The sequence below is a fragment of the Drosophila santomea genome, chromosome 2R, assembly GCF_016746245.2.
Source record: "Drosophila santomea strain STO CAGO 1482 chromosome 2R, Prin_Dsan_1.1, whole genome shotgun sequence".
NCBI classification, from domain to species: domain Eukaryota; kingdom Metazoa; phylum Arthropoda; class Insecta; order Diptera; family Drosophilidae; genus Drosophila; species Drosophila santomea.
Window position 1 is genome coordinate 15,446,598 of NC_053017.2, and position 25,395 is coordinate 15,471,992.

At 44.7% G+C, this 25,395-nt stretch overlaps 1 protein-coding gene across 1 annotated transcript; it reads right to left on the reverse strand.

Annotated features, from left to right (window-relative positions):
- Window positions 1-18: 18 nt before the first annotated feature.
- On the reverse strand, window positions 19-25,008 carry LOC120444961 (E3 ubiquitin-protein ligase MYLIP-A). Its single transcript, XM_039624977.2, has 4 exons — window positions 24,346-25,008; window positions 2,630-3,666; window positions 1,395-2,030; window positions 19-1,327 (listed from the first exon to the last, which is right to left on the reverse strand). The coding sequence occupies exons 1-4, from the start codon at window positions 24,430-24,432 to the stop codon at window positions 1,048-1,050; spliced, it is 2,040 nt and encodes a 679-aa protein (XP_039480911.1). The 5' UTR covers window positions 24,433-25,008; the 3' UTR covers window positions 19-1,047.
- Window positions 25,009-25,395: the final 387 nt, after the last annotated feature.

A 25,395-nucleotide genomic window follows, 5' to 3' on the forward strand; every position in this document is an offset into this window, starting at 1 on the left:
TTTTATATGTATATATATATATGTGTATATACATATATATATATGTATGTATAGTATATATAGTATAATATTGTTAACATCTATTATTGACTATGTAATATCCGCTGCAGAGATACTTTTCGTGTTTCATTTCGGTTTATTTGTTTTCTGTTTGTTTTGCAGGTACTTAGTACTACTTTGCTCCTTGGGTTTGCGATTATTGTACGCTTGTCCTATATACACACGCTAATATTGTACATATATTATTATGCTATAATAGGTATCCATATATATATATATATGAGAATTGGGGGATTTAGGATTTGGGGGGATCCTTTGGGAGAGGTGGAATACTAAAGAGTTTAGGCGTTAATAAATACATCTCGAGTTTAGTTGGTAAAATTGCTAACGTTTTAGTAAGTAACTATGTTGTACATTCAAGGGCTACATCGTATAAGGTATATGGTATAAGGTATCGCTGATCTATAACGATCGTAAATATATATCTATGTGTATACAGTATACAGTGTGTATATGAATATGAAACAATCTGCAGTTATAGATTCTAGGCATAGGCTATGCAGTGAAGTCTTAGACGAGTTTAAATAGCACTTTCTCGAAGTCCGTACATCTATAAATAGTAAATATATATATATATATATATCTGTATATATATATCGTGTATATGGCTACTCTGTAGATAAGAGTTACAGCTACAGCTAGAGTTAGATTTAGATTTAGATTTAGAGTTAGAGTTAGAGTTAAAGTTTCAGTTGCTTATGTCGCTAAAATACTTGAGTAAAGATAGAGCTACGATTGTTGACTGACTGACTACTCCGCTTCGAATCGGTTTCAAACCCATTTCGCCTGTTGCACCTGGCACGTGGCATGTTGCATGTTGCATGTTGCATGTGGCTTGTTTGCCATTCGTCGGTTTGTTCCCATTGTGTAGGTTGTGGTCATAGAGTACAAGTACTATTGAGTACTAGTGGTGAATCATGTTGCTTCTCAGACAATCGGCACGCACACCCATTCCATCAGCCGGAACAGCAGCGAGCACAACCAATTCTAGGCGGCCGTCGTCACCTTCGGCTGTCCACCAGGTCCGGTTGCTCCTCCACCCACTCCTACTCCCGCCTCCAGGGAGGCGGGTGCTGCCGAGATCTCGTCCAGCTGATGCTGGAGCAGCTGCTCCTCCGCGTGGCCATCGCTGGCCATGTTGCTGCTGCTGCTGCTGCTGGTGGTGGTTGTGGCGCCGCTGCCGGTTTGGCTGGTGCGCAGCTCCGGCGGCAGATAGATTTTGACCACGCTGGTTATCTTCACCCGACAGTTGGGACAGTTGCTGCATCTGCAAGGTGGCAAACCAGAAGTAAGTAGAGATTCAAAAGGACCAAAGGACAAAGCAGACAACTCACCTTGCAGCGCACTGGGCGCAGGCGATGACGTGACAGCACGGATTGAACACTGTGTTGATGGCGCGGTCCATGCAGATCTTGCACTGCATGGCCTCCGAGATGCGCGTGTCCACGCAACGCTCAATCGCCGCCTCACGCGCCTCCTTCTCGCGTATGGCCAAATCTATCTTGCCGGCCATGGAGCCGCCGGCACCAGTCGTCGCCCATGGACTAACGCCCGGCTCGCCGACGGCAGAGACGCCCAATCCTCCAGCGACAGCAGCAGCACAGCCCTCGGCGCCCTCCGCCACCAGATCGCCGCCGCGCTCGTGAAGCGTCCGCCTGGCCTGGTCGTGGACCTCGCGGCACGTGTGCTGGATGTCGAAGACGTAGCGCTTGCCCAGCTCCGTGTTCTCCATGAACATGGAGGCGATGGTGCCCTTGAGGTCGCGGGTGAACTGATTGGTCACCACGCCGCGCACCTTGTCGCACACGTAGAAGGCGTGGCGCTCCGTGATGGAGCGATAGAGGCCGGCGGCTATCGGCTGCTTGGGCAGCTTGATCTCCAGCTCCTTGCGATCGTTGTGGTCGTCCACGTACTCCAGCTTGAAGGTGCGACGCAGCGACTTGGCCGCCGCGATGGCGCCAAAGGGGATGCTAAACAATGGGAAAGACAAGTTGTGATTAGTTTTTGAAAAACTTCATAGGAGTAATTGGATAACTCTACACACTAACAAGGCACTTTAAAATCAAATGTTAAGTATGTATTTCTAGGTTTATAACGCAGAAAGTGAGTTCTATTAAACGTGTTACCTTTGACGCTAATTTTGCGCTACATTATTTAAGTTAATTGCGAACGATATTGTCAAGAAACGACTATAAAAAGTCCGTTTAATTATTCAGGTTAATGCACCATCTGCCTGTAAGAATGTTGTTTTCGTTTTGAGCCATTTTTTTTTAGGTCTCACCTTGACTTTGCTGTTAAGAATGCGCAATTACTCAATTTGGTTTTGGAAAATATATATAATTAGGCGAGTCACTAGGCGAAAGATTCTATTAGAAAGATTCTATGATATAAATCTCTATGGGATTTATAATTATATTTATTCTGTGATTCCATAGAGATTTATATTTATATTTGTATATCCCTAATTGCCTTAGAAGATACTCTGGTTAAGCTTGTGCCCTGCGAGTTCTTCACTTGTGAGTTGTGGAAAAGTAAAGGATCGCATCCTTGGAATCGTCCTGGCACTCACCTCTGTTTCTCGCCCCCCCGGCAAACGGTGATGCCATGGGCGCCCACCGCGATGTCGCAGCGCGTGGCACTCTCGTTGGTGGTGACGCCACTGAAGAGCTCCTCGCCGTAGCCCTCGAGATCCTGGATGGACTTGAGCAGCCAGTACTTGGCCGTCTTGAGGCTCATCTGCAGCTTGGCCAGCTTGCCGTGCTCCACGGCTATTTGGCGCAGATAGTCCGCCGGCGGCTCCGCCTCGCAGCTCGGCTGCATGAAGTACTCCTCGTAGACGCGGAGTGGATTGCTGGCCAGTCGCTCGTCCAGACCCGTTTGGCTGCTGCTGTTGCTGGGGCTGCTGGAGCTGCTGTTCGAGTGCGTTTGCGAGCAGGCGGATGTGGAGGCGGATGCTGATGCTGAGGCGGATGCGGATGCTGAGGCGGATGCTGATGCGGATGCTGAGGCAGATGCTGAGGCGGAGGCGGAGGCGGATGGCGAGGGCTGGAGACTGCAGCTGGTGGTGCTGGCCACCGGCAGCGTGCAGATCTCGATGTGCTCCATGGACTTCTGCTTGGACAGCCGCCGCTTCTTGAAGCTCAGCACGTGCTCCTTCTCCTTGCGCTGCTGCTCCAGTCGCTGCTGCTGCGCCTGCTGCTGTTGCTGCTGCTGCTGCTGCGCCAACTCCCGTCGCATCCGCATGGGGCAGTCGGCCCGCAGCGAGGACTCATTGAAGCGCAGCCCGTCCGCCTGGCAGAGCAGCGCCGCCAACTTGGCCGCTCCGCTCCAGTCGGGTGCAGTGAGTCGGCCCTCGAGGAGATCGCGCCTGGCCTGCATGTAGAACAGATTGCGCACGCTCTCCTGGAGGATGAAGTGCACCGGCACCCAGAACTTGACGCGCAGCGCCAGCATCAGCTGGATGCCACTGCCACTGCTGCCGCTGTCGCCGGAGAGTCGGTTGCGCAGATTGATCCACTGGCGCGTTTGCGACTCCTTCTGGTTGGGCGTCCAGTGCTCCAAACCGAAGTACTCCATCTCGCAGATGATGTTCATGGCGCGACACACCTGCAATCGAAGGATACGAGTGGTTAGTTGTTCGTTCTAGCAGATACTACATAGGTTATGAGCATGGTGTGGAGTAGTTGCTTCTAGTTACTTGGCTGTAATGTGGGTCAGTTGGGCACTGCTCCACTTAATCTCTCTTGAGCTAGCAGCCATTGTGGGAAATTAAAGCTTAATCTAAATGTATTTCAATCTATTCTGGATCAGCGACTTATCAATTCAGCTTGACAGAGCCTGTCAGCGACACGCGGCGAGGACTCTGCTGCTGGTCCTGCGCCAAAAGCATGTCCTGTGTGGCATGACTATCTACCAACATTTCGCCATGACAGCGGCAACATCCGCAGCAGCAACATCCGCAGCAGCAGCAGCAGGAGGAGCAGCAACAACTGCCTGTGGCAAGTGGATGGATTGGGAAATGTGGCAGGTTGACTGCGCATGTGGGTGGGTGCAAAGTGGGCGTAAAGTGGGTGGAAAGTGGGCGGCATTCGCCTTACTGATGCCGTGGTTTTCAGAAATATTTGCTTATGCAACGAGCGTGTCATCATTTCGAATGGAACGAGTTCAAATGCTGGCAGCGCATCTCTTGGCAAAACAACATCCTTATGTGCTCCATAATGCCACTGCCACTGCCGATGAATATGTGGATGCCGATGATGATGATGGTTATTTGTTGGCCTTAACAAGCCAAAACACCACACTTTCCCAGCCAATGCCAATCCCAATTCCAATAGCAATCCCAATCCCAAAACCCCAAAGGAAAGTTGCACTGGCTGTCGCTGAAATGAAATTTCAAATTTCGAAAACCGCCAAACAAAAGAAGCGGAAAATCGAGGCTTTAAATGCTCCTACACACATACATATATACATATGCGTGTGTGTATCCTTTGCTCCTGCAGCACTTTGCATAATGAGGTGTACGTACTTCCGCACTTCCGCTTTTGCGAGTGTGTGCGTGAGCCAAGGCAACAAGTTGCTCACGCATCAACGCCTTCGCACATTTTTACGCTTTTCCCCCATTTCCAATTAGGCGAAGCCGCAGCAACGAACAGAAAATCCCCCTGGGAAATGGAAAATGGGTGGAAAGTGGGGAGAGCGGGTGGTTGGTTTAAATTTATGACTGGAATTATTAGCCATTAAAGTGAAATTTGAGTCAATTTGTTCGGTTTGCCGCTGCTGTTTGGTCAGCTTCGTGTCTATTAAGGATTGCAAATTGCGATGTTTGTGGTGTTTAAGTTATATTTAGCTGGCACTTTTTTATAGCCTACTTCTAGGCGCTTGTGGGTGCTTGGTTTCAGAATAAGTGGTTGCTAATTCAGGTTTAGTTTCAGTTTCAGTTATTAGGTTCACTTTCAGAATAAGTTGTTGCTTATTCAGATAATGCTTTACTATTATTAAGCAGAGTTTTTTTAATATTTTATTGTTTCTTTGCTCGTTAACGGTGCCAGTAACTCACACATTCCTGTGTTCAAAGTGCTGTGATGGCCATGCAGTGAGTGTCCTGGAAACGCCGGCAAGTTTCGCCTTGAGCAAAGGACACAAAGGACGTCTGGATTGAATGAAACTGGATTCGCTGAGCGAAGCCACTCGAAGAACACGTTGGACTAATTAAGACGACAGTTGCGGCAGATGGCGGCAGTTGCGGTTTGCAGTTTGCTGTTTGCAGTGCTCCAGCAGCTTCAAGTCGAACGCAATTAATTAATCAAGTGCGCAGATCAATTTACATGCCACTCGATTGGAGGTGGCATGGAGCGATGGGCGTGGCAGCTTAGCAACGGTTGCCAGACAGCCGACGGAGAATTCGATGTTCAGATGCTCGGGAAACGCAAGCCAAAGCCGAAGCCCTTGGATTCAGGGCTCAAATGGGAAATGAATTGATGGCTGGATGGATGGATGTATGGATGGAACTGAAAGTGGATGGAAAGTGTGGGTGGGTTGCCATTGACAGCCGGAGAGCGAATCTAATGAAGCCTCTCGAGAGCTTTTCCCGCCCTAATAGCTCAAATCTCGTGCCACGCATTTAACAGAATTTCAGCTGAATTTGAATGGCAGTGGCAAGTTAAATGGCAGATGGCGCATAAATGCCTTTTCCACCATCGAATTGAATTTCGAAATGGCGCATTTTCAGAACGCAGAAAATCTTCGTCTTCGTTTTGGAAATCTTGCAACATTTTGAGGGTTAATGTGCGCATAAAAGTTTTCAAACAACTGGGCGCCATAAATAAACAAATATTGATGGAGCAAGAAATTGATTGGATTTTTAAACGCATGTTCCTTTTTGGCAAAATCAATAAACACAAAGCAACTAATTAATGTAGAATAAGCACGTTACTTTCGTTATTAGGTGAGCTGTTGGCTTTTGCCACTTAATTCAAGTGATTATACACAAGTGAAAAATACACATATAATTCTAACCAGTTTTCTATAAACGCAAATGATTTAAGCATTTTGCAGCATTTGAATTCAACAAGTTGTGCGCAGCGATATAATTCCGTAGATTTATTTCGATTTATTTTTGGGGTTGGAGAGCAAAACGTGGCAACAGGCGGAACTCAACAGAAGCGCAAACATTCATTCAGCGCAGAGAAATAACAAAAATCAGACATAACGAAAATCGGACGAAAATACAGCTGAAATACAAGTGAAATACAGAAAATCGTCGCTGGCGTCGCCGCTGTCAAGTGCAAAGTCCACTTTTGTGGATTTCGCTAAAATTAAATGAAACACGAAAGCGAATCGCCGCCTGTAAAATGCGAAACGTGAACTTACTTTCAGCCCCCCAAACCCCCATCCCCCCAAATGGCAAATAAGCCGGGAAGCCGAGCTCCAACTGAAGCTCAAGCTCAATCTCAATCTCAAGCTCCACTAAACCTGACATAACCGTAATTCGTAATTCCCATATACTATTTATTTGCGCAAAAGTACCCTTCTTGATTTTGATTATACGCCATAATGCATTTCGTAATATGTATGTATATGTTTGTATGTATGCATTATGCATTATTGCTTATTTGCTGACCATATTGGGCTTTTTACTATGCCTCGTAAAATTACTGACCAAAATTACGCCCATATTTGCACGTGCTTTTATTTCAGCTTTTTATGATGAGTCTTGGGATAGGTTTACATTTTCGCATTAAGCGATTTAATGGGGTAACTGCCGTTTCATTAAGCCTATTTATGGCTATTCATAGTTATTTGTACTAAATAAAGGGAACTTTCGTTTCAAGGAACTTGCTTATTACTATTACTTGTATTTGGTTGGCTGTTTCTTAGCTTTCTGTCTTGATTAAGAACAAATGATTAAGAACAAATGCGAGTTAATAAATGAGTTGTGCTTGTGTTTTCTAGCAGCTAAACAACATCTCTTAATAAACACGTGTAAAGTGAGTCTACACCTGTTCTCTACTTTACCTGCGCCTAAGAGTCTCAAGAGAGCGCGCTTAAGGGAGAGTTAGCAAAGGTAAACAATGTGGAGCCAAAAGTGCATGTGGAAGATGGGGAGCGCGAGAGTGCAAAGAGTACGTGGCGCTCTCTTCTTTTCGGTACAGACAACAATTGTAAGCGCGCGGAGTGGGGAGTGTGACAAGGGCGGGAGGGGGGTGTCTCTTCGTGGGGGGAGACTATGACTGGCTGGGAGCAGAAAACCCGACCGAATTGGACTTTGGACCCGAGTCTTCGAAATGCCAATTGGACTTTGGACTGGCACTCGCCTAGTGAGTGTTGTTTTGTTGCCTTGTTGCTTTTGCATTGCTGCTGTGCTGGCTGTGCTGTGTTTTGTTGTGTGCTCTCCGTTGTTTATAATTTGCTGGTGCTTGTGTGCTTGCTTATATGTATCCGCGATCGCCGTGTGTTTTTTTTTTCATTTCGTGTTTTGTATTTGCTTGGTTTAATGGCCAGCCGAAACCGAAACTGTAACTGTAATGGAGACTGAAGCTCATGACGTCAGTGGAGCACCGACTTTTGTACTTTGAACCCTCCTTGTGCGAGCGCGAGAGCAGCGAAATGCAAGAAGTGGAGAGAAAAAGAGTGCCGCTGATAATTATATGCATTTCGAGCAGCTCACGTGCAAATGAGAGAAAAAGCGGGGGCGTAAGGGAGAGAGCGATGCGGAGAGAGTGAGAGTGATCAAGGCTGCTGCTGCTGTTGGTGCTGCTGTTTTCTTCCTCTTCGCCTGAGCGAGATAAACAAAGGCAGTTGGAGATCCGAATCCATAAACGGCATAAGCGCATTTTGCGCTCTATTTTGCAGGTCATGTGCTTATCGAGTGATCGCCACTACCCCACTCCCCCACCGCCCCGCAGCCCCCTCACCTACCGCCATCAACCGATGACAGATGAGTCCCATGAGAAGAATAAGAGAGGGAAAGAGTGGCGGCAGCAGCTGCACCTTACGATGCACTGGAAAAAAAGTTGGCAATAGAATAGGCAAATTTAAATTTCAATGAGCTTATCATCATTGGTGTGCAATCAAGACAATACTAAAAAGTTTAAAATATTTATAAAATGATATGTAAATTTTAAATGATAAATTTATCCTCCCTTTTCTCCCTGTTAATGGGAATTAAAGTGCACTGAAACAGGTTCGATGCATGGAAATTGGCCATAAATTGCACTTAATTACATATGCGCCGCGGAAAGGGGTAGGGAGTGGCGGGGGAAGGGGGATGCGAATCACGTGCCCGCCATGTGCGCCACCTTATAAGTCGGACCTGTCTGTAGCAACATGCACCACCCGCCCCCCCCCCTTCCCCCACTCCCCTCGCCGCCTTCTTTTAATTGCTGACGTGAGAAGCGGCCGAATGGCAGAGTTCATCTGACAAATGGCGAAAATGGAAACATACACCCGGTAAACGGAGCAGATGAAATATGGAAATAGGGAAAGCGAAAAGCGGCGGCGAGTGCAAATTAATTGAGGGAAAGTCTGGACCACCGGGCGCAGCAATTAACGCAGGCTAAAGATCGAAATGTCAAGGTGCCAAAGTGTTTGAGCCACTGATGCAACCTGCTTGGTTTCATTTCGAGCTGAATTCTGTTCAGGTGACGAATCGCGCCTCTGGCAAGGCATCTAAAGCTCGGTATTTCCAATCGATTTGTCATCAAGCCACTTAAATACATATTTGCAAAATGGCAATATTAGCTTGAAGTTATAGCTGGGAATAATAATATTAAGGGGGTTTTATTAAGCTCATAGCTTACAATGAACTAGTTTTGTGTTCAGCATATGACCTACAAGTACCTTTTCCTTAATCATCAAAACAGCACTTACAATCGAGTACACATTACTCAGCGAATTTCGTTTGCGAAAAAGATGTGCTAAATGCTGTAATAGCGACACTCTCACGATGTCTAATTAGTAATGCAAACTATCAGCTAGTATCAACAAGTGTTGTCAGCTTCAACCTTCAGGAGCGACCTTCGGCACTGCGATACTTTGTGATTGCGCCCCATTATTGAATTTCCCTTTCAATGCGGCAGCGTCAGCGAAATGGCATAGGGAAGCGCCACTTTTGTTACTAATCGGGCTGATTTCACGCATGCATATCATATAATCAGGCCCCCTGGCATTTTGCTTATCCGTTCAATAGAAATCGGATTGGAATGAAAATAAAACGCCACTTACTAGTTCTTATTAGAATGTAAGCACGTGTGTGCCATCTCTCTTGCTCGCGCTCTCTGCTCGCGAGCGAAGTGAAAGAGATGGAGAGCGAATGCATTTCATTTCTGCAGCGGTGCAGTGGGCAGTTACGTCGACGTTGACGTCGGCAGTGGCAGAAGCAGCGGCAGCAGCAGCGACCGACTGAACATTGGACTTTGATCGTTGGCCATAAATTTTATAGCAAAAACGAAACAAATGCTAGAAGAAACTAAAAGCTAAAAACAAGAAACAACAAAAGTGCTGCATTCAAAGTGCACACTAAAAATGCAATAGGAACACAAGAAGGCAGCGCTGAAGAATGGGAAGAACAATTGCAGCGTAACGAATGGTCTAATGCCATTTCATAAGTGCAATTAAAAAGCCAATCGAAATGGTGGAGTAGCATGTCCTCGGAGCTTAATGTCTCTGAAAAAGTGCTATAAAGATTAACTATTAAATATACTCAGCAATTGTGGAAGAACTTTTGGAAGCACTCCAAAAAAAACACAACTTCGTCACTACGTGGACTATCTTCTATTAAAGATCTTCAATAATAATTATGGTTTGCTGTAAGTATCTTCAACTGTCATCAGAGGAAGAACTTTTTAAGGCAGAAACTGTCTTGTAGAATCCTTTATTATTTCCCCCCAATTATTTCCAGTGCATCGCTTGTCCTTGCAGCGATCTCGCATTTGGCGCACTTCCTAAGTGAAAGCCGCTTGCTTGGCTGTTGACACATCTTTCGGAGTCGGGCCAGAGCCAAGTTTATGGAGCCAGGGCCATAAAACTCTCATCCTCATCCTCATTCCCATCCCCATTCTTCTTCTTGTGGCTCGTGCTCCTTTTTTTGGGTTTCTTGTTTTTTTGGCAATGATACGACTGGCCCCAATTCGCTGAGTGATCCAGCGGGGCTGTCCTGCTGCATTATTAATGAAAATGCTGTTGTCGGCGAGCGAGGGATGCCGGTTTCTCGACCGTATTTAGCTGTTTTGGCCAGCTCAGTCGGTGGTACGTGACTCTTGGCACTCGCCTTCGCACTCGCAGTGGGCCAAAAACGGTTGCGTCAACGGCTAAAAGCTAAAAGCCAACGTCAATTGCAAACGACTGAGGCTGCGGCTGCAGTCTTGAACAAAAATCATGCGGATGTGTTTGTGTGTTGTGTACGGGAAAATCAGGGCACCCAAATGAAAATATATGTGTCCTGTGCATATTTATGCAGGAATGTGTGTCCTAGCTGTTGCCATAATTTTTTCCCACCCCCCGGCTCCCTGCTCCCCGCTCTCTGCTCTTCCTTTCAGTTGACTTTTTTTTGTGTAGTGTTTTTCCGTTCTTTTTTATTTCATCCGCCTCTGTTGTTTTGGTTTCGTTAAGTATGCGTCATTTTCAGTGGCTGCCACTTTTTGCGTGCGTTGCGCGAAAATGCGGAAAAGCCGCAGGGTCCCATGGTACAACTAGCACTGCCACAGCCACTACTATGTACTCTACCCTTTTACTTCCTCGTTTTGTTTTCCCCATACCCTCCGCCCCCCTTGGGAGTTGGCGATGCAGTGCAAACACGCCCCGCACCAAATAAGCATGCAAATGCATTACATTGTAGGGGCAGCAGCTCCAGAAATTATGCGAGCGGGAAAAACGAAGGGGCTGCTTTCCAGTTGCAGTTCGCCAGTTCTCCAGTTCGCCAGTTCAGTGCTGGCCCTAATTAGCATGGCACTGCATTCCCAATTGGCGCGACGTGCTGCCAGATTATACTCGCAGCTGGCTTAACTTTGTGGCCAGCTTTTAAGAGCTGCCAGTGCTCGAGCACCAAATAATGAGCTTAAACGCCCTCAAATTCAAGGAGATATCCCAACTAATTGGTACTAAGGAGGAGTATATGCCTTTTAAGTTTCAGCTTTGCTAGAAGATAGATGGTTTGAGTTGTTTTTTTTTTAACCAGCTGATAATGGTATTAAGTCACTCATTTTAATTACAATTCCACTACCTTATCGCCGCCAGCAAGTTGGCAAACTTGAAGCGCCAACAACGGAAAGTTTTTCTCCTCGCAAAAAGTTGGCTCAGAAACCAGAGCTCTGGCAGTGATCACTTAGCTCATTTGGCTGAAAGAAATACTGTTTGCACAAAAACATTCATTTGATTTCCATACCATTTGCCCAGACTTGCGAGAATCACATTTGCAACTTGATAAATTGCATTGCGCCCAAATGAAATGCGATGCTGGATGGAAGGGGCTAAACTTTGCTGGCCAACAAAGGAGGCGCAAACTTGGCCAAAAGAATGTCAAGTGCACATGCGAGAGCCCCGAAATGGAAATGCTGAGGAATCCTGAGATGACGAAATGTTTGCCGGCGATGCATTCCATGGCAAAAAGGGGCGTGGCTATATGGCCCAAAGGTCAGGGTCGACCACAGGACTTGCACAGGACAATTGTCGAATGTTTAAGATGCCGAGCCGGGCCAAAAACGAAAAAATAGGACATAATAATAAAAAGAAATTTCTGCCGGATGGCGGACTTTGTGTCCGCGCGGGAAAAGGCTGCATAATGGGGCCAACATTATGCGGCATAAAGTATAGTGGGGCAGGGCACATGGATGGCACAGTTCCAAAATATAATAACAGAGATATCAGCAAATCGGTTTTCGGTTTTCGCTACTCGGCACTTTGGGGCCTGCGAAAGTTTACACACAAAGCAATGAGTTGGCTTGCCAACGTCCCTCGTCCCTCGTCCTTCGTCCTTTTAAGGACCTCGTGTTGCAGCTGCTTTGATGATTTATCCGCTGCTCCGCCCACATAGCTACACACCCACTGCCCACCACCGCCCACTTTTATAACCCCGGCTATGAACTTGTTTACCCATAAATCCAGCAGGCAGGCTTACAAGTATACCTTACTCGCTCTCGCTGCTGGCCGCTCTCCAATGTATTTCAATTAAGTTATCAAATACCTACATACCCAGCTAGCCAGCTATCCAGCTAGCCGGTTTGTATCTGTCAGTTACCAAAAAAAAATGTATATTTTGTTTTATACTCGTATATAGGTAGAGGTAGGTGTATGTATGTATATGCCGATGCCTGTTGCCAGGTGCCAACTTCGCTCTTGTCTGCCTCGTATTGATTTTCCTTTTGGCCAAAAGTCTGCTCCTCCTCATCACCCCTCATCCCCCCGAAAGCAATTCCACGTTTGCACTTGATAATTCTGGTGGGGCGGACGGGAATTTGCCATGCAAATGGGTTCTTGGGTTCTGGGGTACTCTCGCTGCCAAAGCACATAATAATATATCATTTAAAGTTGTTCGCTCACTTAAAACTTGTGTCCGCCGGTCACCGTTTCCTGAGTTTCCTCAGTTTCCTCGAGTTTTCCGAGCCTGCCGTGCCTAGGCTCATTTATTCTAATTGTAAATTGCATTCGTCCTTGGGCCCTTTTTACATTTGCGCCACGGTATCGGAAATCGCGCGTGACAAGCTTAACCTCACCGAATACTACAATGGTCCAATGGCTCGGCCCCCACTCAACCGCTGACCTCAAATGCACTGCAAGAAATAATTTAGAAATCATGCTCATTCTGAAATCAGAAAAGCTATAACTTCCGGCTCGAAGGACCAAATCGCGAGGGAGGGGAAATATTTACGACATTGTGGCACCTAATCGAATTAAAGTAATTTGGATGGCAATTTTCCTCACTGTATTCCTGCCAAATGACTTTAGTCATTGCAGTTAATGATGCCTGGCTTTAGGCTCCCCCGTCACTACGCAAATACCCACTTCTTGGCCAAGCTCGGAAGCTTTGATGGACATTTGATGGCGAACGACCAGCTCCACACCCACCATATGCCAAATGGCAATTTTCACTTCGTTAAAATTGTAGAATTTTCTTTTCAAGCAATTTACTAGCGGAAAATGCTTTTGATGCCGGCGAAAGGAAAGCTCGGGTAGCGGATACAGGCTAAGTGGATGACGAAGGCTGGGAAAATGGATAGGAAAATGGGCATTAGATGGGGACTTGGTGGGTACTCGGCACCTGGCAGACTGCAGGTCTAGGCAGCACACTCTGATTAGAAATGAAATGATTAGGGGGTCCGGATTTGATTACTCCTGAACTCAGTGTTCTTACTCTACTCACATTACAAAAAGGGAAGAACGTGCAAATAAAAAATGCATTGATACACTCGGTAATTCCCGCAATTATCATTTCGTGACCTCGGGCCATTTGCCACAGCAATATGAATATAATAGTACTATATGTAAAGTTCTACCCACACACACACACAGAGACCGGTTTCTAAATCCAATTACAATAAAATAAATAAATCACATGCCCGTCCAGTGCCAGTTTTCCATTAAATCGCAATTAAAACGCGCCGCGCAGGAAAAGTGTGTTTTCTTAGGCAGTGCGCCTTAATTAATTTTCGTCCTGGCAATGAAAAGCCGCTTTAAGAGGCTCAATTAAAACGGCATTATCCTGCTGCTGATTGTGGTTTTCTACGGGGGGGTGAGAAGAGTTGGCGAAAAACAAAGGCGGTTTGGGGGGCAGGATTGCGAACAATGCAAACAGGACATGACTGCCGCAGGACACTGTACATCTTTGGGCAGTAAAATTGAAGTAAAAGCATTTAATTAAGACCGCCGAAGGACGAATTATTCGTGCGCTAATTGAAACGGGTAAAATCGCGAATGAAAAGCCCGTCGCCTTGTGCAAACGAATTGCAATTCAATTTGATTTCGAATTAAAAATTGAAATTGGGCGGAAAGGCTGCCAAATGGCATGCAAGGTGAAACCGTATTTAATATGATTTGTCAACGCAAAAAACGATTTAACCACATGCCAATATGAAATAGTTTGCTTTTTGTACTTTAATTTTATAGTTGCATACTTAGACGCATATTTTAGCTTCATGAATTAGGATTCTCTAGAAATCCTTCCGCATTTCGTGCTGTGCTGTGCTGTGTGATTCATACCTTGATCCGATTGCTGATCGGATTTGGCGCGCGAGTTCATTTCCCATCACAATTTTATAAGCTTTTATTGGCACCCTTTGTTTCGCAAGGTCCTCTGTTGTGCTCCCCCCTTCCCCCTTCCAGTAGGTGGGAAAATCGCGCAAGGAGCAAAGAAAAGAAAGGAAAGAAAGGCCAAAGAAAATAATAGTGAAAGCCACACAGGACTCGCTTCGGTTTGCTTCGGCTAGAGGCAATAAAAGTGAGGCAAGGAAAGTGCAGAGAGGACGAAACAAAAGCCTTGCCATTAGAGACACATCAAAATGGCACTAAGCATGGTGCTCAGGGGGGGGGTAAGCTGCCCGCGGGGGAGGTGTGAAGGGAAAGAGGGGCTAGCTTGTCGGCTTTTTCACAAAACTATATTCGAATACAATGGGAAAAGCATTGAATGCATTCCCATGTTTCTGCAGTTTGTTTTGCGGCTTGCATTTTTTTTCGGTTGCATTTTCACGCAATTTATTGTTCTCCTCCCCTTCACCGCCTCTTCTCCTCAGCTTTTACTCGCTTTCTCCTGTTTCCTGTAGAAATTCCCCATTTTTTTTTATTGTTTAATATTGTTCTAAGCTATATGTTGTATGTGCTGGCTTGGGCGTAAGAGTAAGCTTTATTTGCAGGTGGCGTTGGAAAAGTGGGCGTTGGTGGTTGGGGTTGGGCGGTGGTTTACTTGGCCATATTTCCGCTTGGTTGTTGTGCATTCGGGTTTCTATGGTTTCTCCCGCCCTCGGCTCTTCGCCATTTCCCCGTCCAACCTTTGGCGAAATGGGTAGAAAGCAGTTCAAGGATAATATGCAAAAACCATGGAAACAATAGATAGCACTAGACCTCAAGAGGATTTGCTGCAAACTCGTGGAGGCGCCTGCTTAGCAAATGACATTATCATTTGCCGGCAACATTGATTTTGCTCAAATTTCGTCATTGTCATGTGCAGGCACGATTTCTGCATCATCGTCAAAGTGCTCAGCGTACACTGAAAGAAACAGGGAGCAAGTTGCTCTAACCTTGAAAATACATGTCTTAATAATGAAGCTGCAGAGTGACCAAGTTCTGTGCTATGCGAGTAAATGCTTTATATATAAATTTGGCCACTCTAGTTTGAGCTATAAACATTGTTCCTCTCTAAATAGAAGTTGTTACACTAAAAATGTCTATACTGTTTTCTAGAAATACTTCCGAGTGAATAGGGCGCATCACATTTTAGTAGTATTTTCAGTGCTCGGTGCTAAAAGACAGAATGCCCCTGACTCTGCCAGCGGTAATTGCATTAAATGGGGGCTTAAAAGCAGACGACACTTCCCCCTCACTTCGCGTTCGCTGGCAGCCCTGTCATTGTCGTTGGATTAGTGTTAGACAGACCTCCCCAAAACTACACACTACAACCACTAGATGACTGAGCCACCCACATTCACACCCACACCCACTTGTTTCCCCCCACAAAACGGCTTCCAATTAGCCGGGGAATGGCATGAGCTCCGCGAACTACAAGCCCCAAGAGCCCCAACAGCACCACGCTCGACTTAAGCCATTTAATCGATATGTGCGAGGAGTTTTCGCATCGAGAGTGGCGAATCAAGTCGCATTGCACGTGACGGCCGCTGACTTCATTCGATTCCAACTCCTTCCTGCCCATGGAGTGAGTGCACCCACTCAATTTCGCCGTACATTTCGGTTTCCATTTATAGAATCTGTATACTATCTGACCTATATATAACTCTAGTTCAGCTGTAGCACCACACACGTACCCACATTTGAAGGGGTCGTTGTAAATGGATCAGTGCTAAATGGAATTAGTTCCGGATTAATGTTTTAGTTCTGCCTAAAAGGACATTGGCTAAATGTCACGTGCTTCTTTTATCAAGTGGCAAACTTTTCTTATAAACGCGCTGATTTACTCGTTCTATTCAAGTAACAATAAGTTCCAATTGCGAAAGTTGCAGCTGCCGAGTCTCTGCTGTAGTTTATGCCTTGTATGTACATATATGGTATGGTGTGCTTCGGCACGCGAGTATAATTTCCTTTTGATTGGGCGCCTAGCTGGGAGCGATTCTCCATTCTCCAGATAGATTTGCGGGCGCACTGCCAGCGCACGGTGTAAACATAAATCGCGCTGCCAAGGACGCGCACAAACACAAGCACACACAGGCACATACACAGGCACACACACAGGCACAGGCAGAGGAAAAGCTGGAAAAAGGGGGAGGGAGTAGGAAGTGGGGAGTGGCAAGGACGCAGACAGGATGGCGCACGCACCACGAAGCCTTCGTGGTGTGACCCTCGCAGCTCCAAACTTCAGCACTGGGCACATGATGTATGCTCGCCAGGGTTGTCGCCTCGCCCGAAGTCAGCACTTCCGGTAGTGAGTGTGTGTGTGTAGGCATGTGAACTCTGAACTTGTTTCTGCAAATTACTTGTAGCTCTTTCACCTGCGAAACTTTCTTTGCACACGAATAGCAAACTTTACAATTGCCAAGTGGCTGTTCCCAGAACTCTAAATCAATCCCGTTTATAAGCGGAACCTTTTTGGGTTGCAATATTGAGACTTCTTAATTTGCTTAATAATTTTGAGTAACTATATTTTCCCTGCCAAAGTGAAAAGCATTAGCCGCAGCTCCGCAACTGGATTATTAAAAAAGTTTTCAAAGTCCGCAACTCGCAAGACTTTTTTCAACTTTTACTGCGCTTAAGTTGAACAAACTCACACACTTAATTAATAAGTTTATAAAATGCGTATTAAATATGTTCTAAAATGCATAGTGCCGCTGGCAACCCTGGACGTGTGGGTTGCCCCAGGCTGCGGTGCATTTTGCATTTTGGGACACAAACGCAAATGTCCAGCGAACATGACAAACGTCCTGCTGCAGCCAAAGCGACATGAAAGTGATGGCGTTTGGGCTGCCGGAAAATGCGGTGGAAAATGCGGGGGAAAATGCATTGCTTCTGGGTGTGGGTTTTATGTTTTGGGTTTGGGCTTGGGCTTGGGCTTGGGTTTCGGCATCGGCTGGCAATTAATTCCCAAATTGGCCAACAACGTTGGACAGGCGGAAGGTGAGTGAGTGTGTGGGTAGTGGGCAGCTCCATTCAGATTTAATTGTTTGGAAAATTAATTCTTGCTTTGACCAATTTTCCAGATTTAGCACTGGCACTTCTGGGGGACCCAAAAAATCATTTGCATAGAGGCTGCATAAATAAATAAATTCCGGCCAGATTATTTCGTTGCAACGGCGATATTTATTGATACTAGTGCATAATAAACATGTGTGCATGCGTATACTTTATGTGCAGGCAATCAATGCAAATGCAAATGCAAATGCAAAAACGAATGCAAACATGGCATTTGTTTGTAACGTACTAGCCAGAGATTTTTTTACCAGCGATGAGTAAAATTTCAGTTGACTTCTGGTTGCAGGGCCTCGGCAATTAAGCGGTAAACAACAATTAAACAATATCAACGGCCACTGAATATGTATGCCTGCGATTTAAATAACTTTTGCCGGCCTTTTGGCACTCTTAATTTTTTTTGTCAGAACTTTGCAACTGCTGTGTGTAAATTCGAATAGTGGTGAAAAATAAATGATATACGACCACCATACAGTATTCACATTGTATTGTACGGCTGTGCACAAAAGGCCAACTCGCTTGTTTTTAGTTGGCTTGTGCGAACTTTAAAAATTTATGGCATATTTGTGGCGGTCAAGAATGCTATTCGATATACACACTCACACGGGACGAAACATCAAAAGATTCTATAACTAAATTGAAACCATAAATTACATTGGCAAGTATTTATAGAACACAATATGGCTGTACGAAACTAATCGAAACAATAAAGTGAACAGGTTTCGATTTAACCGCGTAATGCGCTGAGAAAAAAAAACACGTAATACAGGCTCATCGAGTGCGAAAATACATTGGTTTGCCGTTTAAATAAAGACATTTAATTATAATCATCTTGGTCGCCCAATTTAAATGAACTCTATTGCGTTGTATCTTTTTTATGTGCGAGGGGGGCCAAACAATGAGGCAAACTGGCACATTCGCTCTCCGAGGTGCCAAATGGAACTGAAAACTCGGGGGACCCGCCTTAAATATATTTGTATTTATCTTCGCTTGTTTGCTTAAATTGTTAATAACTGTCGACTGCAACAAATAAAAGCAGCGCGAAGCGGAGCAGAAAGCAGAGCGTCGAAATAAAATAACAAATTTACATACAAATCTACATTCTTACATATACCTATATCGTATACATATGTATTTATTTATATGTGTACGTATGGCGAAAAATGAAACTTGACAAAAATACGAAAAATAGGTAAATCTCGTTTTGTGCCTTTTGCGCTTTACATTTATTTTTTATTTTTCGCATGGGCTTGGCTCCGCAGCAACAACAACAGCAACAACAAAATAAAAACATATAAACAGCAAGACAACCTAAAACGGAGGGAAACACAAATACGAAGCGAGCACAAGCGCAAGCACCAGATACTCCGATACTCAGATACTTGGATACAGATACTTTTGCTTATAGCCGTAAGTTATTCTTTCTGTAGCAGCACGTGTGTGTGTTGTGTGTTCTTCTGCCCAGTAAGAATTTCCTGCTGTTCGGGCCAAAAACCGCATTTGGCCCAAGGATTTAAGGCCATGGCGTACATGGCGTATGCTTAATATTAATCACTAAACTTGGAGTTCAAGCAAATGGGCAAACAAAGCACAAGGTGTTGTGGGGAAATTTCAATTTTAATTAAACATCTGTTGAACGCCCAATGGAAACAAATGGCAAACAAACAAAAAAATGAAAAGCGCAAAAAGCTCGGAAATTGCGTTTTACGGACAAAAATAATCGAGAACGAAATTATTAATGCTTATTTATCATTTACGCCTTGATTGCTCCCATATCTGACTTGGCTTGCTCCACCTGTCTTCAGTTTCTGTTTCTGTTACTGTCTTTAGTTTCTGTTTCTGTATCTGTATCTCTTTCTGTTTCTGTATCTGTATCTCTGTCTGTTTCATTTTCCCCATGGCTCCCCTTTTTTATCAGTCTGTTCTGCGTTGTTGACATCGGGTATTAATATACGAAATTCTCAAGCTTATCAGAAGAAGCTGATAAAAAGAGAGACAGCGACCCAAACACGATAAGTATATATTTTCTGTGCTTTCTGACATTTGTCTTTGCTTAATGCTGCTAAATGTATAAATTATATATATAGTATATGCAAACATCTGGACAGATCGCTTGTTTACTTATGGCGCAACAAAATGTGATTTTGGGACCTGATTTCATTTCGTAGCTTTTATCTGTTCACCTATGGGCACACATGTGGAACAAGTCTTTGTTGATTTGGTACACTAATGATATTGACAAGGACGATCCGCTGTGAATGGGATTTCTGGCATATCCTTGCAAGTCCCTTGACTACCGTATACATGTCTGGTTTTTATTCAAATTCCACTGCTTGAATTGGCCTTTTGTCGTGACACGAGAGACACGCAAATTGGCCAGCGGCTGCTGCACTTGACCCGTCTCCCCGCCTACCCCTTACCCTACCCCATCCCCACAGCATTCCACTTCAGCGCCTCTCTGGCGCCCCTCTGCCACTTGAGCTGCCTCATCAAATCTTGCCTGGAAACTTGCCTCGTTGCACATCTTTCAATTGTTGCAAGTCGCACACTCGAGCATTCGCCCACCGCCCACCATCCAAACGCCCACTATTGCCACACCCAGCTCGTAATCCCACACTTCAAGGGTGTTGAAAGAACTCATCATCCAGCTGCCTACTAATCCTCCCTGTCCCTATCCCATTGGCCGCCCATCCCGAGAAAGCCTTAACGAAGGGAATAGAAGGCAACAGCAGTGTTCGCAAATATAATTACACCTAGAAAATGGATGTCATTTTGGCGGAGCATAGGGATCTGATTAACGCAGCCTGTTGACAGGCAATCCGATAAGGAGTCTCAATCAATGGAGGGACTCTAAGGCACAGTGGGCGAAATGTGCATTAAAGTGCACAGTAATAATGCATATAAGTATATTGCTTATAAAGATTGAAGTAAAGATTAAATATCGAAAGAAAACAAGTAGAACTGCAATAACATACTGAAGAGCTTTAACTGCCTAGGTCAGTACTGCGATCACGTTTCCTCAGCATGGAACTGAGCCCATGATTGGAAAGTTTTCCACTGCCGTGAGTCGACAAACTCGTGAGTTGTTTTCCTTTTCCCGGTTCTGTGGACTTTGTCATGTAATAGCAGGGCCCTTTGCGAAATGCTCGAAATGCCGAACCCAGTGGAGCACCAGCACTCGATCCATGTGAAGAACGCAAGCAGGCAATCAAAAACAACTCAAATGGCCACTCAAAACTCGGCTCGGCTCTGACGACAAACGAGCCACGAAAATGGCAATTTGAAATGCAATTACAATTACAAGTAGCTGGTAATTGCAAGTAACTATTATCGAGCATAAAACTGTTGCACATGGCCCACAGTCCTCAAAAGCGGAGTCCTTGGGCGTTGGCGATGGGGGCGAAAAGGCATTTCGGCAGATGGAAAATGGCAAATGGGAAATGGTAAATGGGATATGGGGAAATTGCCTGACTGACTCCGAATCGCTGGGCAGACACGCCCAAAAGCGTATATTTGCATGCATGTGTGTATGATTGTTAAATCGAGGTAACAAAAATGTAATTCTCCTTTGACATGCAAACTCGTCGAAAACGTCCTCCCACTGACGTCAGGCGTAAACTTTTTTGCACAGCACAAAACTTTGTTGCTCCCCATCCCGGGATTCGAGTTCCAAGTTCCAAGTTCCATGTTCCGAGTCACGAGTCCGCCTGGCAGCCCGTAATTAATATGTGCAACTGTGCCGAGCCTCTGTCCACATCCCCATCCATACATAGATGTACCAGCCCCCCAGAGTTCATTAGCCAGTGCTGGCAGTTATGTAAAGCCGCCACTCTTATCAGCCCAAGTGCCTCGTTTACAACCCCAGCAGGCTTATCACTAAGCCGCGATTAAGAACCGCTGAAAGTTCGGACCTTGTTATTGCCATGGCCCTCGAAGTGACTGCCACTATCACTCAAGGTACGGCCACCCAGGCAGGTGACATTCATTGGAGAGGCTTCTCTTTTGAGTCATTCCTGCGCAGATAACTAATTAATTTCCCATCATACTTTATTAATAGTCAAGGATTTCTCACTGTCACGCCGACCAAAAAAAACGGCGATGACGAATTTGTAACACACCTTATCGATGGTTACAAACGGCGCGTCATTCTTTGTGAAATGATAAGCTGCTCCGGAATTAATCATTGGCATTGGTTTATTAGTATTCATAGATTAGCCTGACGCACGGCTCAAAGTTAAATCACAGAGGCAGAAATATTAATACGATTAATCCACAGCGTGTCACAGATTATGCCCACATATATATGAGTTTTATATGTACGAGTATAATGCTTTTTAAACACTTTGCCAGATGTTTTCCCAGATCAACGCGGCTGATACAGCGCGCAATTGAACATTGAACTGTGCAGCATACATAGTACATAAATCCCTACATATGTACATCCACACACATGGAGCATACGTGAGTGGAAACATGTGGTATTGATAAGGCCCCGATTCGGATTCAGATTCAGATTGGGATTGGGATTCAATGTCACTGGGGGGGTTAATGCAACTGTTGCATTGTGGGGTAGAAAGAAGCGATTATCATCACTTGGGAATGGAAACAAAGGCTCGTTGTTCTCTATATATGCAAAGAGTGCCATTAAAAGCTGATCAATAAACTGGTTATCACGATGAGCTCGTATTGCCCATATAACAGCGGAGATTGTGCAGTTCCCACAACTGCAACTTCATTACAAAGTGCATTTTCCGCAAGAAAGTTCGTTTGATTTATAGAACTGCGCTACATGCCCTCAAAAGCACTTGTAAAGTGCGCTTCCAAGAATAGAATTCAATTAGTAATCGGTGGAATCACAGGCATTGTAACCTTTGCAACGATTAGTGCTAAGACCCCTATATAAAAACCATTTGCGTTCTGCCCCAATTCGACGATCTTAACTTTAGTTCGCAGCCGTAAACATTGATAGCAAATGAGTTACTCCGATACGGATAGCCGTGCGATAAGATAAACACCAGTTGAAGAAGCATATTTTCTTGTTCTGCTCTTGTTTTCCACAGCAGATAATAAAGTTGGCAACGAATCGGGCCCAAGACATATGTATGTGCATATTAATGTATCTGTGTGTGTGGATGGCTCTCGATCCATTTGATAAGTTGGCGCGATTAGATTGCACACACACCAATGTACGTAGGTAGGTTCGCAAATGGGCCAGAGAACTAATTAGCCTGACAAACAGGGCGAATTGCCGAATTGGCTTTATTCTTTGGGGTACAATGTGGGAGGTGGGGCTTTAATGGAGCAAAGCCGCATGTATGGCGCTCGTAGTAACAGCGCACAGAAGCGGAATGGTCAAGTGTTTGCACTAATCGCCTCAAGTGGCGGCCACTTGGACATTGAACTCGCGGGCGAAATGTTAAGTGCGCGGAAGACTAAACTCCAAAAAAGGTAATATTATAATGGATGCATTCGTAATTACAGGAAGGGATTTGTGCATATGTACAGCATAAGCAAGTCAACTTAGCCAGCGAAACATTGATACCCTTACATTCTGTTTTTTACTCTTCGAAAACACCTTGCGGCTGTGTGAAAAACTATCGGGGGGGGCAGAGCTCGAGTCAAGGGTATTTGGCATTTAAAATGAATTAGTGCAAAACTGGTAAACAACAAGACACTGAAATTGGACATGGCCCCCCCGAGCTGATAACGAAATGCGAATCGAAATGGTAATGGAAATGGAAAACACACACACACTCACTCACTTTTGCCACTGATGATAGGCGTTGTATCATATAGTAAGTATAGTATAGTACAATCAGGTCCAGAGCTCCCACGAGCTCCCAAAAATGTTAATTGAAAGTCGAGTGCCCCCCCAAATGAAGATTCTTTTATCGCCTTTTTTTTTTATACGTGTAGTAAGCCGCTCTGGTATTAGCCGTAACGAAATTCGCCATGAAAAAAAAGGGCGTCATTAAAATGAAATGAGAACACATTTGTTCGCTGTGCACGTTGGTCATAAAAAAGTAATCATTTTTTAGTTATTTATTTCCAAAGATAAAACCAGCCAGCAAGCAACCAATCTCTATAACCTCAAGTGATTCGAAGGCCCCTTTATTGTCACACCGTAATATCCTCTTATAGAGGATACGTAATTCAGTGGTTATGTACATCACACATCGCACAACACACGTGTGTCGAAATTGCGTAAACCTCGTTTGAGGATCGATAAGCTATGAAGTAATGCCCCACAAGGCAAGGAGTGCGCCTGGATAATTTTGTAACCTCCGGGTGAAGTGGAGCTGCTGCTGCTGACTTTCTCTTGAGTTCCAGAAGCCCGAGGCTGATGCCCTTGAGTTCGGTGAGTGTAATGCGTAGAAATAGAAATGTGGCTGGCTGGCTGGCTGGTTTAATGGCTCAAACCGCATGCACTTGGCGTTAAGTAAGGAGAAGCCTGTTGTTTTCGGGCACATTGTTGAATAACAACGTTTCTATCATGGGTTTCTATCATGAAGATGGTATCAACATCAAAATCAATGTCAAGTGCAAGTGCGCGGTAAGACTTGGTTTTATATGGGGTTGCTACTTAGTTTATAAAGATAGATGTACTACCTGCTGTAAATAATGCCCACAATACTGTTTCCTATCTGGTGCTATTGAGTTGCATTACAAAGTATCAAAAATTAATGACTAAGAAGTGAACTTTCATACTGGAACGGAAAAAACACTTTTCTTCTGGCGGAACTTATAAGAAATGAGCTAAGGATATCATGAGATATCATGAGATATAGTGCCTTCTATAAGAAGTTGTGAGGGATGAGCGGCTATGATGTTGCAATTTTCGCTCAACTGCCAAGCGGCTTCTATGGAAAACTACCAGCCACTGTGTTCTACCAACGTATGTATACACATATAGACATATAGTAGTTAGAGAACCGATGTACTCACCTTCTCCAGACACTCCTGGCCATTGGCTTTGGGATCCCACTTGACGGCTTGCTGGGTGCCGTTGGGCAGGTTGACAATGCACCACATGTTTTGGCCTTTTTTGTACTAATGCCGCTGCCGCCGTTTGATTTCTTGTCCAACAGGTAAAAAGCTCCGCTCAGCTGCGGTTCAAAACAATTGCATTTGGGATTTGCTTCCGGCTTGTTTGCACAAAAGCCGTGTGTGTGTGTGTGTGTGTGTATGGGTGTGTGTGTATATTCAAAATCACAATCGCAATTGAAGCGCTACAGGTTGCACCGCGTTTATCGCTGCAGTCTGTGTAACTGTTTTAATTCTATTTACAATTATGTGACTTGTTTTGTTTGTTAACTGTGAACGTTGAGCACTGGCGTAGTGATTTAAATATATTTGCACTTTTCGAATTTTCTACACATACTCGTATTTATAAAGCGGCAACGAACGCACGCTGGATTTGCACGTATGTACACTTTGGTTTGATTGTTGCTACAGTTGTTGCGTCTCTTTAATTTGCTTTTTTTTTGTTGCAAAACGCGTTGTAATTTTTGTGCAAAAATAAAAATATTACTTCGTGCTAGTTTTCCCGGCGATTTCACGGATATCCTTGTTGTTTTTGTATCAGGTTTTTTCGGTGTTTAACACAGCGCTGCCAAACATAGAATGAACAAATGTGAGCGCTGCGTGTTGCTTAAGTAGCAACAATTGCGCGCTCTCTCTTAAGCTTTCTCTTGCGGACCAGTCGAAGAGCACCAAATTCTGCTCTCTTTGATTAGGCGTTAAGAGGCTTTCTTTGCAATTTACTTTTTGAGTTTTACTTGTTTGGACTAAGAGACATAAATATATTAATATAAATGTCTGAGGTGTACAACATTGCTTGGGAATTAGTTAAACACATATTAATTATAAACTATTATAATGAATGGTTAACAATATATTATTTTCATATAATATGTGTAGTTAACGCTGATCAATTGGCTGGGTTAGTTGTAGCCAGAGGCTACTGTATGTTTCATTCAGCTCCAGCTGTTGCAG